Raw genomic sequence first — 15684 nt, forward strand, 5'->3', positions numbered from 1 at the left:
CTCTGCACACACAGCTGGTGAATCTCTCCCGGAAACTGGATTAGAGCCTCTCCGAGAGAGAAAGAAAGAGAGAGAGATCTGATCTTATTTTAAGGGCGCCAAGTCCCAGCGATCTCACCATGCCCCTGGCAAGCTACCTCCCCGCGTAACCACCCTCATCTGCCAGGAAATTCTCTTATTCCAAGGATACATTTGCCTGCCTTCAACTTCCAGCCATTGGATCCGGTTATGCCTTTGTCAGCAAGATTGATTAGCAGATATCTCCTCCGTTCTGAGACAATCAGATGGTTCAAGTAGTTTTTTCCTCCCTCCTTTTCTCTTTTTTTTTTATTCCTTCCCCCAAAACCTTTCCTTAGTTATTCTTGGATCTGGACTTCTAATACTCCAGTCATCTGAAGAAGAGGGTTTTTCCCACGAAAGCTCATAACACCATGTACATTATGGGTTCCCAAACTGGGGGCATGCCCCACTGGGGGGCCATAAAGAAATTCGGGGGGGCGTGAGGTGACGCAGCCTCCCCCCACATCAAGTTTTGCTGCCCTGTTCAGTTCCTTTTTTTTTTTTTTTTTTTTGCTCAAGTTTTGCTGCTATTTGGAAGGGGGGCGTGAGGGGTTTTCAAAAATCCAAAAGGGGGGAGTGATGTGAAAAAGTTTGGGAACCACCGATCTACATGTTTTGTTAGTCTTTCAGGTGCTGCTCGACTATTAGTGGTTTTGTAAGGTTTTTTTGGTTACAATAGTCTTACCTTGAGATGAAGGAGGGCCCCTCAGGCAGCTCACGCTAGGTCTAAACTATAGGGCTGTGTCTAGACTGGCAAGTTTTTCCGCAAAACCACTTGCTTTTGCGGAAAAACTTGCCAGCTGTCTACACTGGCCGCTTGAGTTTCTGCAAGAACACTGAAGATCTCATGTAAGAAATCAGTGCTTCTTGCGGAAATGCTATGCTGCTCCCGTTCGGGCAAAAGCTTTTGTGCAAAAGGGCCAGTGTAGACAGCTCAGATTCGTTTTGCGCAAAAAAGCCCCAATCGCGAAAATGGCGATCAGGGCTTTTTTGCGCAAAAGCGCATCTAGATTGGCACGGACGCTTTTCCACAAAAAGTGCTTTTGCGGAAAAGCGTCCGTGCCAATCTAGATGCTCTTTTCCGCAAATGCTTTTAACGGAAAACTTTTCCGTTAAAAGCATTTGCGGAAAATCATGCCAGTCGAGACGTAGCTATTTGCGTAGCTTTTTCCGATCACTTTTCCAGAAGAGGCTTTTCTGCCATTTGGCCCTATCTAGACAGGGCCAAATGGCGGACACGCCTCCTCTTTGGTGGAGCCCTTATGCCTCGTGAAACAAGGTATATAGGGCTCCCCGAAAGAGTGCATTTGCTCTGCCGTGAAAAAAAGTGGAAGAGCAAACGTGTTCCTTGGACGCGGAGGATCCCACAAAAACCCCGTAGTCTTATTCCTATGTACTCAGGGGAAGACAGACAGACTTTTGCAGAGGCTGGCATCTGAAGTTTTTCCAGTCTTCTTAATGTCTCAAAGGCGCACAGCTGCCCCAGCAGAACCCTGTGCCTTTAAAGTGAGAGCCCGCTCCTCAGACATGGGTCCATCTTCGCCTTCAACAGCTAGCTCAGCTCACCTCTACCTGCTCTATGAACGCCACGCAAACCCACCGCTGGATACCGCCAACATCGGCCAAAAACAGCGCCGTGACTGAGAATACTCGCGTGTCGGGTCCAGGGGGTGTCGTCTTCAACTTGAATCCATCGATGAATAACGTGCAATCCCACTGTTTCCATCGCCGTCCCAGGCCTGCTACGCAGGAACCCTCCATTTCCCAGAGGCTGTGCTCTCCTGACCGTTCCAAACTGAAGGTGAATCACTGGACCGATTATCTGTCCTACATTATAACTAGAGAAAGGATTCCCGCACTTGGGCACACCGAGCAAAGCTTGTCAGCACTGAAAGGATCCTGCTGAGTTCATTTACCAAGAGCCCTAATAGAACTGGGGCAGTCTCCCATGCTATTTCTGACTTTAGTTGATCTATGAACGCAAGCTCCTCTAGCAGACTTAACAGGGCTTGATTAGACAGGAAGGACAGGGGGCATGCTGCTAGGGCGCTGGGGAGAAATAGCCGATCCTGCAGCATCTAGTGTCACCCAGCCGGTTTCTCTGGTGTGCTCCTATTGTATCATTCACCAGAGCTCTGTCCCATCTAGCTGGGAAATTGCCAGACCGTACGGTTTGCATCACCCCTGAAACACAGCTCCACGAGCTGGGATCACGCGCCTGATGCTCACACGTGGTCTATGTTTCTGCCTCAGGGTGCTACCCAAAACGTCCCTACTTCTGATTTGTCAACTAAGTTTTGTTTTGCTTTTATCCGTCTTCCCAGCCAAGACCCCTGCCACCCTCTGGGATTTTCCCTTGCCTGCCTGGGCCTTTCTCCAGGCCTTCCCTGGGAGCAAGGAGATGCGGATGCACTCGGAACTACCAAAAAGACACAGGGTTCATTCCGCTGCAGGAACGGGACTCAGACACACACAGCTCCTCTGTATGCTAGAAACCCATTGTAAGAAACGTAAGAGCAGCCAGACTGGATCAGAGCCAAGGCCCATCAAGCCCAGCGTCCTGTCTTCCCACAGTGGCCAATGTCAAGTGCCCCAAAAGGGTATGAACAGAACAGGGAATCATCAAGTGGTCTTTCTCCTCTGACACACAGAGGTGAGGAACACCATCCCTACCCCTCCTGGCTAACAGCCATTGATGGACCTAATCTCCATGAATTTATTTAGTTCTTTTTTGAACCCTGTTAAAGTCCCAGCCTTCGCAACATCCTCTGGCAAGGAGTTCCACAAGTTGACTGCAATGCATGAAATTTTTTTTGCTTGTTTTAAACAGGCTACCTATTAATTTCATTTGGTGACCCCTAGTTCTTAGGGTAACTTCCTTTTTCACTTTCTCCACACCTGCCATGATTTTATAGACCTTTATCATATCCCCCTTAGTCTCCTTTTCTCTAAGCTGAATGGATTTATACAGAGCACGTATATAGAGGCATTAAGATATTCTCTGTCCCTTTCTTAATAGGCCAATCCCCCAACCAGCTGAGCCTGGAATTCATTTTCTCCTCATGCAGAGAAAGTTGCTGAGATGTGGAAATTTAGTCTGAGGTTTCCAAAAGTGACTGGCAACCAGGTGTCTAGCAAACGACACCTCAAAGCAGCCAGATATCTAGAGGGGGCCTTCTCAGCACTTCTGAAAAATCAAACCCCTTTAAGGAGTCTCAACTTGGGCAACTGAAAACATGAGGCACCCAAAAATCCCTTCAAAAATCCTGGCCTCTAAGACCAAGAAAGCGCTATTGTTGGCATATTTACAGGGACGGAAGACCCTAAGCCAGGGGTCCCCAACGTGGTACCCGCGGGCGCCATGGCAACCGCCAGGGCATTTATGTGCACCCACCTAGCGATCAGGGCCGGCCCAAGCCTTTCTTGCACCCCGGGTGCACGGCGCATACACGGCCCCCACCCCGGACATATGGCACATGCGCAGCCCCACCCCCAGGCGCCTGGCAGCCCCAAAAGGTTGGGGACCACTGCCCTAAGCCATCCAAGTAGCTCTGAGCATTTCTTCATGGCGGTGTCAGCCCACAGACACTTCACTCTTGTTCTTACAGGTTTCGGGTCCCTTCATCTCAAACAAGTCACTCGGGGGAAGGCCTAGGGTGCCTCATTCTGTATGGAGCACAATAGAGCAGGCAGAGGGCCCAGACCAAAAACCCAACTCCCCGCTAGTTTGTGGCACAAGATGTATTACTCAGACTTGGCGTGGATGGGAGGGGATTTTTCTTATCAGGGGGGTCAAGGAGGAACCGTGGGAGAGCGCATTAGCTCTTTAGCACGCAGCAGACGAGTTATCTTGTGGAAGATAGAGGATAATGATACATGTACCCAGCGCCTGATAGTTTTGCAATTATTTGAAAAGTAAAAAGTACGGTGGAAGCATCGTCCCTGGCTCAGGTGAGAGCACCCGCTGGTGAGTCACCAGCACAGTGAGCGATAGCTGTGGGAAGATTGTCAGTCTCCAGGGTCCCTGCTATTATTTGCTTTTCTTCTGCATCACTAAGCCGCGGTAGCAGCTTGGGATCCTGCACAGCCGTCCCAATAAGAACTGGACGAAGACACCCTGGAATCTGGAAAGTCGGAGGGGTAGCTGCGTTCGTCTGTATCTGCAAAAACAATCAGGAGTCCTGGGGCACCTAAGAGAAACTCAGACTGATGAGGGCAGATGATTTTGTGGGAAAACCCACTTCGTCAGATGCTCTGGAGCGGAGCTTACGGAGGCAGGGGTGTATAACTAAGATCAACAAAAGAAAAGAGGGCACCTGTGTAAACGTAGGCATGGAGACCCGATTTCTCAACAGAAGAGGCTCAGACTCTTGGTGAGCAAACCTCACTCCAAAATTACGATCTGGTTCTGCATTAAGCAAACCCAAGTGAGCTGTAAAATCAGGCCTAAAACCCCCTAATAATTAGGGGGAATGCATTAAGCAAGATGTGTTTTTTAAAACAACACATTTGGATTTCTTTCCATTAGCTTTTCGAATACACTCAATCGCACTTCCCAGCTGCTCTCTGCAATCACATGTTAGAAACTTTCTTTCTTTTTCAATTGTTGTATGCAGTGTTGTAGCTGTGTCGGTCCCAGGATATGAGACCCACAAGCGGGGCGGGGGGAGGTAACCATATCTTTCATTGGACCAACTTCTCTTGCTGAGAGAAACAAGCTTTTGACAGGACGCAGAACTTTTCTTCAGGTGTAAGCTCGAAAGTTCGTCTCTCTTACCACCAGAAAATAGCCCAATTAAAAAAAAAAAGATACTCCTTCACCTGCCGTGCCTATTTAAATGAGAGCTGAGAGTCTAATCACCTGACTCGAGAAGCTGGGGCTTTAAGAAAAGCACTAAAGATCGGGAGACTCATGGGAGCCGGCCACACTGCAGCTTGATACCACTGGCAAGAATACAAAGACAAAAGAGGAACTTTTGCCACCAGTGAAAGTGCAGGAAAGTAAATTCTGTTACATAACCCCAAAATATTTCTAGGGAAGCCAATTGAGGGCACTTACAAAAGATGACCATTTCCCTTTAACACTTTAGTGGCTGGATCCAACACACCCTTCAGTGGAAACCTCTGACTCCGTCTTGGCTTCCCTGTTTACGGTTGCAAGGGATGCTTAAAGCTTTGGGTTGCTGTGACATCATTCTTCCCCCCGGAGAAGCAAAGGGGGAAATGTCCAGGCAGGGGCACAGCCGCATAGCTTGTGGCTCACACCACCGCACAGACCAGGGTTTCTTAAACTGTTTTCTGTGGCACACCGGTGTGCCGTGAGGCAGTTGGAGGTGTGCCGCAGAGAACAACATTATTCAAAATGGCCACCCTTAAAGGGGCAGGCAACTTTTTTTTTTGGCTCAATAACTTTCCCCTGACCCTTTTTTTTCCCCCCCTCAATAACTTCCCCGTCTCCCCACCGACCTTTTTTTTTTTTGCTGCTCAACAAAAAAAATCCTTGGTGTTTCTCATAAAAAAAATTATTGATTAGTGTTCCTCGGACTTGAAAAGTTTAGGAAACACTGGCGTAGACTCTCCCCTGCACTAACTTGGGGAAGCATTTCACACACACTAGTTGCAGCACAACAAATCACTCCAAGGCCAGGCCTCCATTTAGGCGGCTTTGGTCGAACAGCTAGACCTGCATGTTACAGAGGCAAAGGACACTTCCTAGGGGCACTGATTATACCAGCTACACTCCCTTACGCCAGTCCCCCCGCAAGCAAAATACACTCTACCCCCGCATGTCTACACCAAGGGCTGGCCCAGCGTGGTCAGGGCCACGCTTCTTCCCATCCCTGACTCGCATCGCTGCAACAGCTGCAGTTTGCCGTGTAGACACAGCTCCGGGTCGCTCAGTTTCCAGACTGGCTAGTGCATGAGGGGGCTTGTCACCATGTGGGATAACTTGACTGTTGGTTAACTCCAGGCAGTTAACGCTTTTGCAAAGGCTGGGGATGTGAAATCCCGGTTAATCAGGTAAGCCTTATGTGATCCCTCCCCTGTCACTCATTTCCAGACAGAGGCCACAGGACACCATTCCTACCCATCCTGGCTAATAGCCATTGATGGACCTAACCTCCATGAATCTATCTAGCTCTTTTTCAAACCCTGTTAAAGTCCTAGTCTTCACCACATCCTCTGGCAAGGAGTTCCACAGATTGACTGTGCGCTGAGTGAAGAAAAACTTCCTTATGTTTCTTTTAAGCCTTCTGCCTATTAATTTCATTTGGTGACCCCTAGTTCTTATATTGTGAGAATAACTAAATAACTTTTCCTTATTCACTTTTTCCACACCAGTCATGATCATATCCGCCCTTAGTCTCCTCTTTTCTAAGCTGAAAAGTCCAAGTCTTTTTAATCTCTCTTCCTATGGGACCCGTTCCAAACCTCTCATCATTTTTGTTGCCCTTTTCTGAACCTTTTCCAATGCCAATAGATCTTTTTTGACATGAGGCGACCAACAGTTGAACACAGCATTCAAGATGCGGGCACACCATGGTTTTATATAGAGACAAGAAGATAGTTTCTGTCTTATTCTCTATTCCTTTTTTAATGATTCCTAACATTGTTTGCTTTGTTGACTGCTGCTGCACACTGAGGCTACGTCTGCGATGAAGGCTTTTTGCGGAAGAAGCTTTTTGTGGAAGAGATCTTCCACAAAAAACTTCTTGTGCAAAAGTGCATCCACACCTCAAAAGCACATCGCAAAAGCAATGCACTTTTGCACAAGAGAGCATCCACACTGCATGGACACTCTTGCACAAGAAAGCTCCGATAGCCAGTCACAGAATGGCCATCAGAGCATCTGTGCTTTTTCAGATAGGCTCTTTTTGCACAAGAAACCCCTGCAGAGCATGCACACACATCTTTTTGCACTAGAACTCTTGTGCAAACAGGAGTTATACCTCACAGAAAGCGGTATACCTACACGGCAAAAAGCCCTCTGTTCTGCTGTTCTACTGTACATTTTCTTCCGCAAAAACACACTTGAGGTGTGGACGCTCCGTGGATTTTTGTGCAAAAATCCTGTAGTGTAGCTATAGCCTGAATCGATGTTTTCAGGGAACTATCCACAATAACTCCAAGATCTCTCTCGAGTAGTTATAGCCAAATTAGTCTCCATCATATTGTATGTCCAGTTGGGATTATGTTTTCCAATGTGCATTACTTTACATTTATCAACATTAAATTTCATTTGCCATTTTGTTGCCTAATCCCTTAGTTTGGCGAGATCTTTTTGAAGCTCTTCAGTCTGCTTTGGTCTTAACTTTCTTGTGCAGTTTGGTATCACCTAAAAATTTTGCCACCTCGCTGTTTACCCCTTTCTCTAGATCATTTATAAATAAGTTGAATAGGATGGGTCCCAGAATAGACCCTTGGGGGACCCCACTAGTTACTTCTCTCCACTCTGAAAACTGACCATTTATTACTACCCTATGTTTCCTGACTTTTAACCACTTATCAATCCATGAAAGGACTTTCCCTGTTATCCCATAACAACTTACTTTACCCCTGCTCTAAGAGATGAGCAACCAGGTGACGATCCACTGCGAAGGGCCTTGAAAGTTAAAACTTAAAAGCATTAACTCTCCAACCTCTTTCCTTTGCTAATGGAACCCAGCGACGGCCTGTCAGCATCACCCCCCAGTTTCCAAAATCACAGCAAAGGCACGAAACTGCTCTGCTTCTCAGATTTGACACGTGTTTCTCCCACTAAGTGTATTTGACATCACAGCTAAATTGCGCTAAAATGTCCTGGTGCAAACAGTGTTGGGGTGGGTGGGAGGGGAATGCTCTAACTAAAAGGTGTTTAGAGTCAATTTAACCCTTTGGAGGGGAGGGGGGGTGGCTTAACACCTGGCATGTATAGCTCCTTAACAATATTAACTTACCCAACACGTAAAAACCACGTGCATCTCAGGAGATGCCTTTCGACTTCTGAAAACAATGTCAGTAAGACAGGCACTGCCATGCTGGTCCATCTAACCCAGCATCCTCCCTCCATAAGTGGTCAGCACCAGTTGCTTCAGAGGAAGGTGCAAGACCTGTGGCAGTTGTGGGATATTTTGCCTTCATATGAAGTTTCATCCTGAGTTTTAGCAGATAAAGATTGGTTTGAGTCCTGAACCATTTCCTCCAGAATGCTTGTTGGCAGGAACTCTAGGGATACGGAGAATATTCAACGTTGCACATCCAATCCCTTTTTTAATCTTGCCAAGTTTCTGGCCTCAACATCCTGTGGCAGGGAGTTCCACAGTTCAATCACACAGTATGTGAAAATATTTATTTGTATCAGTTTTGAATATCTCCCCTTTTAATTCCATTGATTGTCCCTTTGTTCTGGCACTACAGGACAGGGAAAAGAGAGGTTCATAATCTATCTTCTCTTGGCTATTTATTGCTTTACAGACTTTTCTCATGTCCCCTCTGCTTTTCATACTAGTACTCTGAATAATCTTGCTCTCTCTTTAAATGCACCCTATGGAGGAGGAGTGCTCTTACCAGAGATATGCTCGCGGAGACAAAAATAAAAGCAATTATTATAAATAACTTTATTATACTAGAAAACGCCCTTCCTGTTTTACATTCCAGCAGGTATTTGAGACATGATATAAACAGTCACTGTGATTAACAAATAGGAACACTCATGAACAATTCATCTCACCTTGAGATTATCTTAGAGCGGGTCTCTTATCTCTATTGAAAAAAACACCTCTTTCAAGAGGTGCCAGGTGGCTAGGATTGAGAGGTGTACAAGATAAACAGGATTCAAGATTCTGCTCAAGAATTTTCTTCCCCCAGAGAGATTTAGAGACAGAAAGGGTAACCGAGATGGTACAGGAGGCCTAAGGAGAGCTCCTGATGGATTTAGACTGTCCATTTCTCTGTGCGTGCCTCTACTGACCGCACCAGACCTTCTCCCAGGCTCGCAAAGTCTTCCAGGATGGCTTCCACGTTGGGAACGGTGACTAGTTCCTCCCTTAGACTTGTCGTCATTCTTCCTTTCATGTTGGAGGCCTGTAACACACATGCATGGGTTGGGCTGACGCTGGCATTTTGTGCCCAGCAATGCTGCATTCTTCTCCGGATGCAACCCCTACTCACTCCCCCACTAGAGCCGCGAGCCCCGCATGACGGGGAAATGCCACCAGCGTCCAAGCTATCTGGTCCCACCCCAGCTCAGCCAATCCTGCCCCTCGCGCTCGCCCCAGGTTCACTTTTAAGAGCTCCCATTACGGTCAAGCGAGTTGCAAAATACACAGTGTAAGCCAGAGGGCTGCAAGAGCATCCCCTTCAGAGCACAGACAATCAAGCAACCCTTGAGGATACCCAGGGGGCAAGATCCAATCACAACTGCCCCTTACTCATGCTTGCTGGACACTGGGAAAAATGAATGGATTGACGATCTTGGGAGGTGAGGATGCACTGGGGCAAAGTGTCTGAGCTGCCTTTGCTTTGAGCTGTTACCGGGGTTAAGCACCGGACCCTGCAAGCTGCTGTTAGCATGGAATTCCACTGACCTCAACAGAGCTATGCCCATGTGCAAAGCCAGGCGTGGGCGCGGGGAGCGGCTCGTTTCACCGCAACCACGCGGCTGGGTAGCAAGTGCCCCGGGCGCAGAGAGAGGAGCTACACATCATCCTACGGCGTGAGAGGGACGGCAGACCAGCCAGGGTTGCCGGCAGGACTGAGGGCACATTCATCACCAGTTTCTCTGCGTCTTTGAGGAGTTCCTCAGGCATGAATCACGCTCACGCCTGTGCGGCAGACCCAATCCCCCAGGGACTCTGCAAGCTACGCCCTGTTGCGGAATAGCTTTGCACTGAACAGCGTGGCACAAACCCACCGTGGGCTCTGGCATTCTCATGCCTGCCGTCCTGGACACATACTTAGTGTACAGACTGCCAGCGTGTCTGAAAAATCCAGCCCGGGGGTGTCATGCTGGGCACCCCAAACACAGGCTTCGTTTGAAAAAAAAATCGGGCTCTTTGCCTCGGTTTCCCTACCTGTCAATAGAAACAGTGCTCGTCTACTCTCCAGGAGGGCAGTGGAGGAGGTCAGTGTTAGTGCTGGTCAAACAATATGTGTGGTAATGCATAGCGGATAGAGAACAGGACTGGAACTCAGGAGACCTGGGGTTGTGCTCCCAACTCTGCCACTGACTGGGTGGCCTTGGGCAAGTCACTTTGCCTCTCCGTGCCTCAGTTTCCCCAAGTGTCAGATGACATACTGACCACCTTTGTAAAGCATTTGGAGATCTGCTCTGTCGGACTAGGTGACACGAGGGTTGCTACAGTCCTTTCCTGGCTCCCTAGAACACCAGAACAAGAAACTAAAAGCAGAGGCTCAAAACACTCACCTTGAAAGGCTGGGGCTTGAAGCTTGAGGGTTTCCACAAAACTCCGATCACCTCCCCGCCATGCAAGTCATAGAAGAACAAAGCCAGGTCTCCAAAGGCCTCCTGGAAGAGGATTTGAAAGGGAGTCACGTCAGGGGTGGCTTCCCAAGGGAGACTAGCTCACAATGAACGAGGAGCCAATGAGGGACTCCAACCCATCCCACAGCATCGCCTCGAAACAAGGTCTCATCTCCCGCTCACGGGGCTGGACACAGATGGAGCAGGTTGCACATGACGTAGAGAGGCGCAGGCCACAGAGAGTCCGGTTCCCAGCATGCAGTGCTCCCCTTGATCGGCAGGAGGACCAAATTGCAGACCCCTGTGCAGTGACATGCACAGCCTGCCTTGCTACGAAGTTTCTGCCCCCAAGAGGCTAACTCCTCTCTCTGGGCGGCAGGTTGCTCTGGAAAGAGGGCCAAGGAAGCCGGCTCTCAGAGATTTGAGCACCAAAAATCACAAAGCTCCTCCCCCACGGCCGAGTGCCACGCAACTGCTCCAGGCGTGCTGCCCTGAAACGGAAACACCGGCACAAGGGACGAGTCGTCCCCGTAAAGCCACACCCGGGGTCGTGGTAACGGGACAGCTCAGTCTCCTGGCCAACGTTTGCCATTGCAACTGCAGGGGCTTGCTCCCACGGCTTGAATCGACACCGACCGGCCCCAGCCTCTCCTCCCCCAGGGGCCTGCCAGAAGGGAACGTTTGCTGCTGAAGATGAATAACCCACCCCCCAGGCTTGTAGGCCTTGTGCCCACATGACCCGGCTCCCAGTGCAGCAGGCCTGGGGGAGGGAGGAGGTTTGACGACCGAGCTAAGTAACCAACTTCACGCGTGGGTCTCCCGCAGGGGCGTCCAACCCGGTTAGGCATAAGATCACTTCTTGAATGTAAGTGCAATCCAGGATCTACCTCAGACCCAAACATCTGGCCCCGCCTCCTTCCCGCCCCTTCTCTGAGGCCCCGCCCCTGCTCACTCCGTCCTCCCTCCCTTTCACCAGGCAGGGGCAGAGAGCTGGCGGACAGGCTCTGGTCTTGGAGTGTGAGGGGGGGCTCTCAACTGCGCCTGGGGCAGGGCTTGGGGTGCAGGAGGGGGGTTCAGGCTCTGTCAGGGAGTCTGGGTCCAGAGGGTTCAGGGCTGGGGTGCAGGAGGGGGGGATCTTGACAGGGGCAGATGTTCAGAGCTGGCTCCAGCTGGGCGTTGCTTACATCAGGCAGCTCCTGGGTGGTGGTGCTATGGAGTAAGGCAGGCTCATCCCTGGTCCTGGCCCGCTCCCAAAAGCAGCCCACAAATTCCCTCCAACCCAAGTCCTGTTGTGCCCCCCCCCATCTGTTCTGTGAAGATAGGGTACTGGGTGGGGGAGGGAGCACCCGCACATCAGTGCCCCCTCCTCTCCCTTCCATGCCCTGCCTAGCAAGCAGGAGGCGGGGGGGGGGGGCGGGGGAGGAGGGAAGGAGGCAGCGGCAGGGCAAAGGGCAGGCGGAAGGGCAGCTGAAGCGCTGCACTTGATAGCAGCCTCCTGGCCAAGCCAGTCAGGATCCCCTGTCACAGACTCCAAGAGCTACCACTGCTCTACCGGAACGTGCATCTCTCGACACTGGGAACAGGGCTCCGATCTCACAGCCAGGCAAAGCTCGGGGAGGAACGTACTAGGACTGTACTTCTGGGAGCAGCTGCCAGGAACAGACGCCAAGGCCCAAAAGCACCACTCCTGTCAGGGCGCCTGACCTCCCGCATGACCGGAGCCAGGGACCCGCCCCACAACAAACTCCCCCCAGCGCCGACTGCTCCGAAAAACACCCAGTGGCAATGTTAAAACGGTCAGCGACGGAGAATCACCAGCAGCCCCGGTAAATCAGCCCGGTTGTTAACTGTGCTCCGAGTTATTCAGCGTCCAGCCAGGGATCACGTCCTTCTAGCCCTACAGATGAAAGTCCGCCACTTCTCCACCGCTCCAACCTGGACAGCGGCGATCCAAGCTTCCCGCCCTACCCTGCTAAGGTGGCCTGTCAGGGGGCAGGGAGCCGGCGAGGGGTACAACGTAAGTCCGCGCCATCTCTGGTCACCTCTCTACTGAGACAGCCAACAGCGGGGGCATTTGCACGGTGGGCACTCGCTATAAACTATCCTAAGGGCTCCGCTTCCTCGCTGCTTCCGCTGATCTGATACCCCCATGCACACCGCAGTAGGAACGGGCCCTAAGACGAGCTCTGCCGGCCGTCTCTGAATGGAGCTTGTCTGTGCAGGGGTGGGCACAGCAGAGAGGAACGCGCCACAGTGGGAGGAAGTGCCGAACCAAGCTGCCGTCGCTGGCACTGGGGTTGAGTGAGTGGGGGCCCAGTGGCGTCTTTAAAAGGCAAGAGAAGATCAACAGGGAGCGGCAGAGCCACTGGGGCCTGGAAGGCGGGGCTGTATATCAGAACGTGAAGTGGGGGGGGGGGATTCGAAGAGGAGGGGGGCGTGCTTGGCTTAATGGGATAGAAGTGGACTGATATCCGCCAGCTCATCCCTTTGATGGCGGTTTCATTCAGGCGAGGCCAGTCAAGGGACATCTTGCCAAACAACCTTAATTAAAACAAAACAAAACAAAAAAAAACCCACACACCCCCCCACACCAACAGTGTCCCCCTCCACCCCCCCAACAAAATTGACCGCCCACACCTTACTAGACCTGGGCAAAACTAGAGTGGTCAGAGGCGGTGTTCCCTGAAAGCTGGGCGCCTGGCCAGAAGAAATTCAAAAGCCACCCAGCTGATTTGCAGGGCACCCACCACTAGGTTTGGTGTTTCCACTGGGTGGTGCACATTTGCACAGGCCTCGGTGCACGTACAATTATTCTGCACATCGACAGAAAAAAATCCACAAGTGGACAGAAAAAATTAGTGGGAACATTGGCACTGACCCACCTCTGACCAAATTCCTCTTGGATGAAAGACTAACACCAGGGAAGGGAAACAAGCCTGTGACAGGAACACATTTAAGTATACATTGTGGGGGGAGGGGAGGGTCTGTGTATCCCTCTCTCTAAGGAAAGCCACCCCTCATAAAAAGGAACCCTGTGTCTGACAACCCAGAAAAAGCCCTAGTGAGTCTAAGGCTCAGTTTTCCAAAGTGACACCCAGCTGACCCTGCGCAGGGCTCAGGGGAGCTACATGGGCACGTCCAGCCGGACGACAGTCATTAGCCTCCACAGGATACGGCACTGAGACGGATCATTTCCCAATAAAGTTATTGCTCTTCATTTATTTACACAAAGAGCGTCTTTCATCTGGGTGACCAAGGCCAGCACAGTTAGTAAAGGGACGATCACTGAATCATAAATGATTAAGTAGGAAGAGACCTCAGGAGGTCACCGAGTCCAACTCCCCCTCTCCCCCCCCAAAGCCAGGCCAGCCCCAACTAAGTCATCCCAGCCAGGGATGACTTCACTTAGTGGGGATTGGTCCTGCTTTGGGCAGGGGCTGGACTTGATGACCCCCTGAGGTCTCTTCCAGCCCTATGATTCTATGGAGATTCCACCCCCTCCCTAGGGAGCCCATCCCAGTGCTTCCCACCCACCTAGGGAAATAGTTTTTCCTAATCTCCAACCTAGACCTCCCCAACTTGAGCCCATTGCTCCTTGTTCTGCCATCCGCCACCACTGAGAACAGCCTCTCTCCAGCCTCTTGGGAACCCCCCTTCAGGAAGTTGAAGGCTGCTCTCAAATTCCCCCTCACTCTACGCTTCCGCAGCCTAAATAAGTCCAGTTCCCTTAGCCTCTCCTCATAGGTCATGCTCCCCAGCCCCTCATCATTCTGGTTGCCTTCCACTGGAGTCTCTAATTTGTCCCGATCTCTTCTGTGATGGGGGGGCACGCACCCAAACCTGGATACAATACAACAGATGTGGCCTCACTAGCACCAAACAGAAGAGAATGATCACGTCCCTCGACACCCAGTCAAAACCGCTACGGAAGAGCAAATCGCAGAACCTCTGTTCCTCCCGCCACATGAAATCAGAGAACACGAGGGCGGGAATTCAGAAACGTTCCGCTACCTGCAAATCGCAGCCTCGAACGTCTACGTTATTCGCAGCCCCTGTGCTCGTTGCAGGGTACGTGTCCCTAGACTGAAAGCAAAGAGGGTCGGCGTCCCAGGCTGCCTAACCAAGTGCTCCAATTCTGGGCTTGCAAAGCCAGAAGATACAAAAACAGCTGGGCTTGTTCTTGGGGGAGAGCTGTCCACGAAGAGCTCTCCGTGAAATCGTTTTAGGCAACCAAAAATTACAAGAACCTAAAATGTTGGGCTTCCGCCACCTGGGAGCCTCTGATCTCAGGAATGTGGGAGCAGCCGGACTTGTGCCGAAGGCAGGGGGTGGACTGTCGGGAGGGATAAGGGGCATGAAGGCTGGTTTAAACTGTGTGACCTTGCTTTACATCTGCACCCCTCCCCTCGCTCTCACTTCCCTGCTGCAGCCCTCACTCACTGCACCATGACTGGCTTCAGGCGGGGAGTTCCCTGCAACTGGGACCGTCTCTCATTGTGTCTTTGGAAAGGGCCCAGCAGTCCACACTCCTACAGCACAAATACACACACTCATTAAGGTTCATCCGGTGCTGTGAGCATGCTAAGTGTGCTCGTTAACAACCTGCCTATAAATCCTAATTAAAATTAACTGCAGCTCTGTGCTTGCAATTCTTCCTCAAAGCGACCACACTTGGGCGAGGTCTACACTGGCGCGATCTTGCACCAGAGCTATGCAAATGCGGCTAAGCGTGGAATATCGCCAAGCCTCATTTGCATATATAATGAGTCGCCATTTTGCGGAAGAGGCTCTTGTGCAAGGAGCTGTCTACACGGCCCCTTCTTGTGCAAGAAAAACCCTCTTGTGCAATGCCCTTATTCCCAAAAATAATCAGCGTAGCAGCATTGCACAAGAGGGTTTTTCTTGCACAAGAAGGGGCAGTGTCGACAGCTCCTTCTTGCACTAGAGCCTCTTCCACAAAAATGGTGGCTCATTATATATGCAAATGAGGCTCAGCGATATTCCACGCTTAGCCTCATTTGCATAGCTCTGGCGCAAGATTGCGCCAGTGTAGACACAGCCTTGCTGTTTGCACTTTGCGGGCCTGGCTTGGATAGTCACGGTCTCGACTGGCACGAGGAGGCTCGGGAGCATATCTGGCCCTTGTTTTCGCAGGGTCAGTG

General features: G+C 50.8%; 1 protein-coding gene across 2 annotated transcripts in view; it reads right to left on the bottom strand.

Annotated features, from left to right (window-relative positions):
- Positions 1–8635: 8635 nt before the first annotated feature.
- NOL6 (nucleolar protein 6) overlaps positions 8636–15684 on the bottom strand; it is a 60355-nt gene continuing 53306 nt past the window's right edge. For both annotated transcript variants that reach the window (XM_075932774.1, XM_075932773.1), the window contains exons 25-26: positions 10466–10567; positions 8636–9123 (exon numbers count right to left, since the gene is read on the bottom strand). In XM_075932774.1, coding sequence (XP_075788889.1) covers positions 8974–9123; positions 10466–10567 — 252 coding nt within the window. In that variant the 3' untranslated portion in view covers positions 8636–8973. The remainder of the gene's footprint in view (positions 9124–10465; positions 10568–15684) is intronic.

The sequence above is a fragment of the Pelodiscus sinensis genome, chromosome 6 (assembly GCF_049634645.1).
Source record: "Pelodiscus sinensis isolate JC-2024 chromosome 6, ASM4963464v1, whole genome shotgun sequence".
NCBI lineage: Eukaryota > Metazoa > Chordata > Testudines > Trionychidae > Pelodiscus > Pelodiscus sinensis.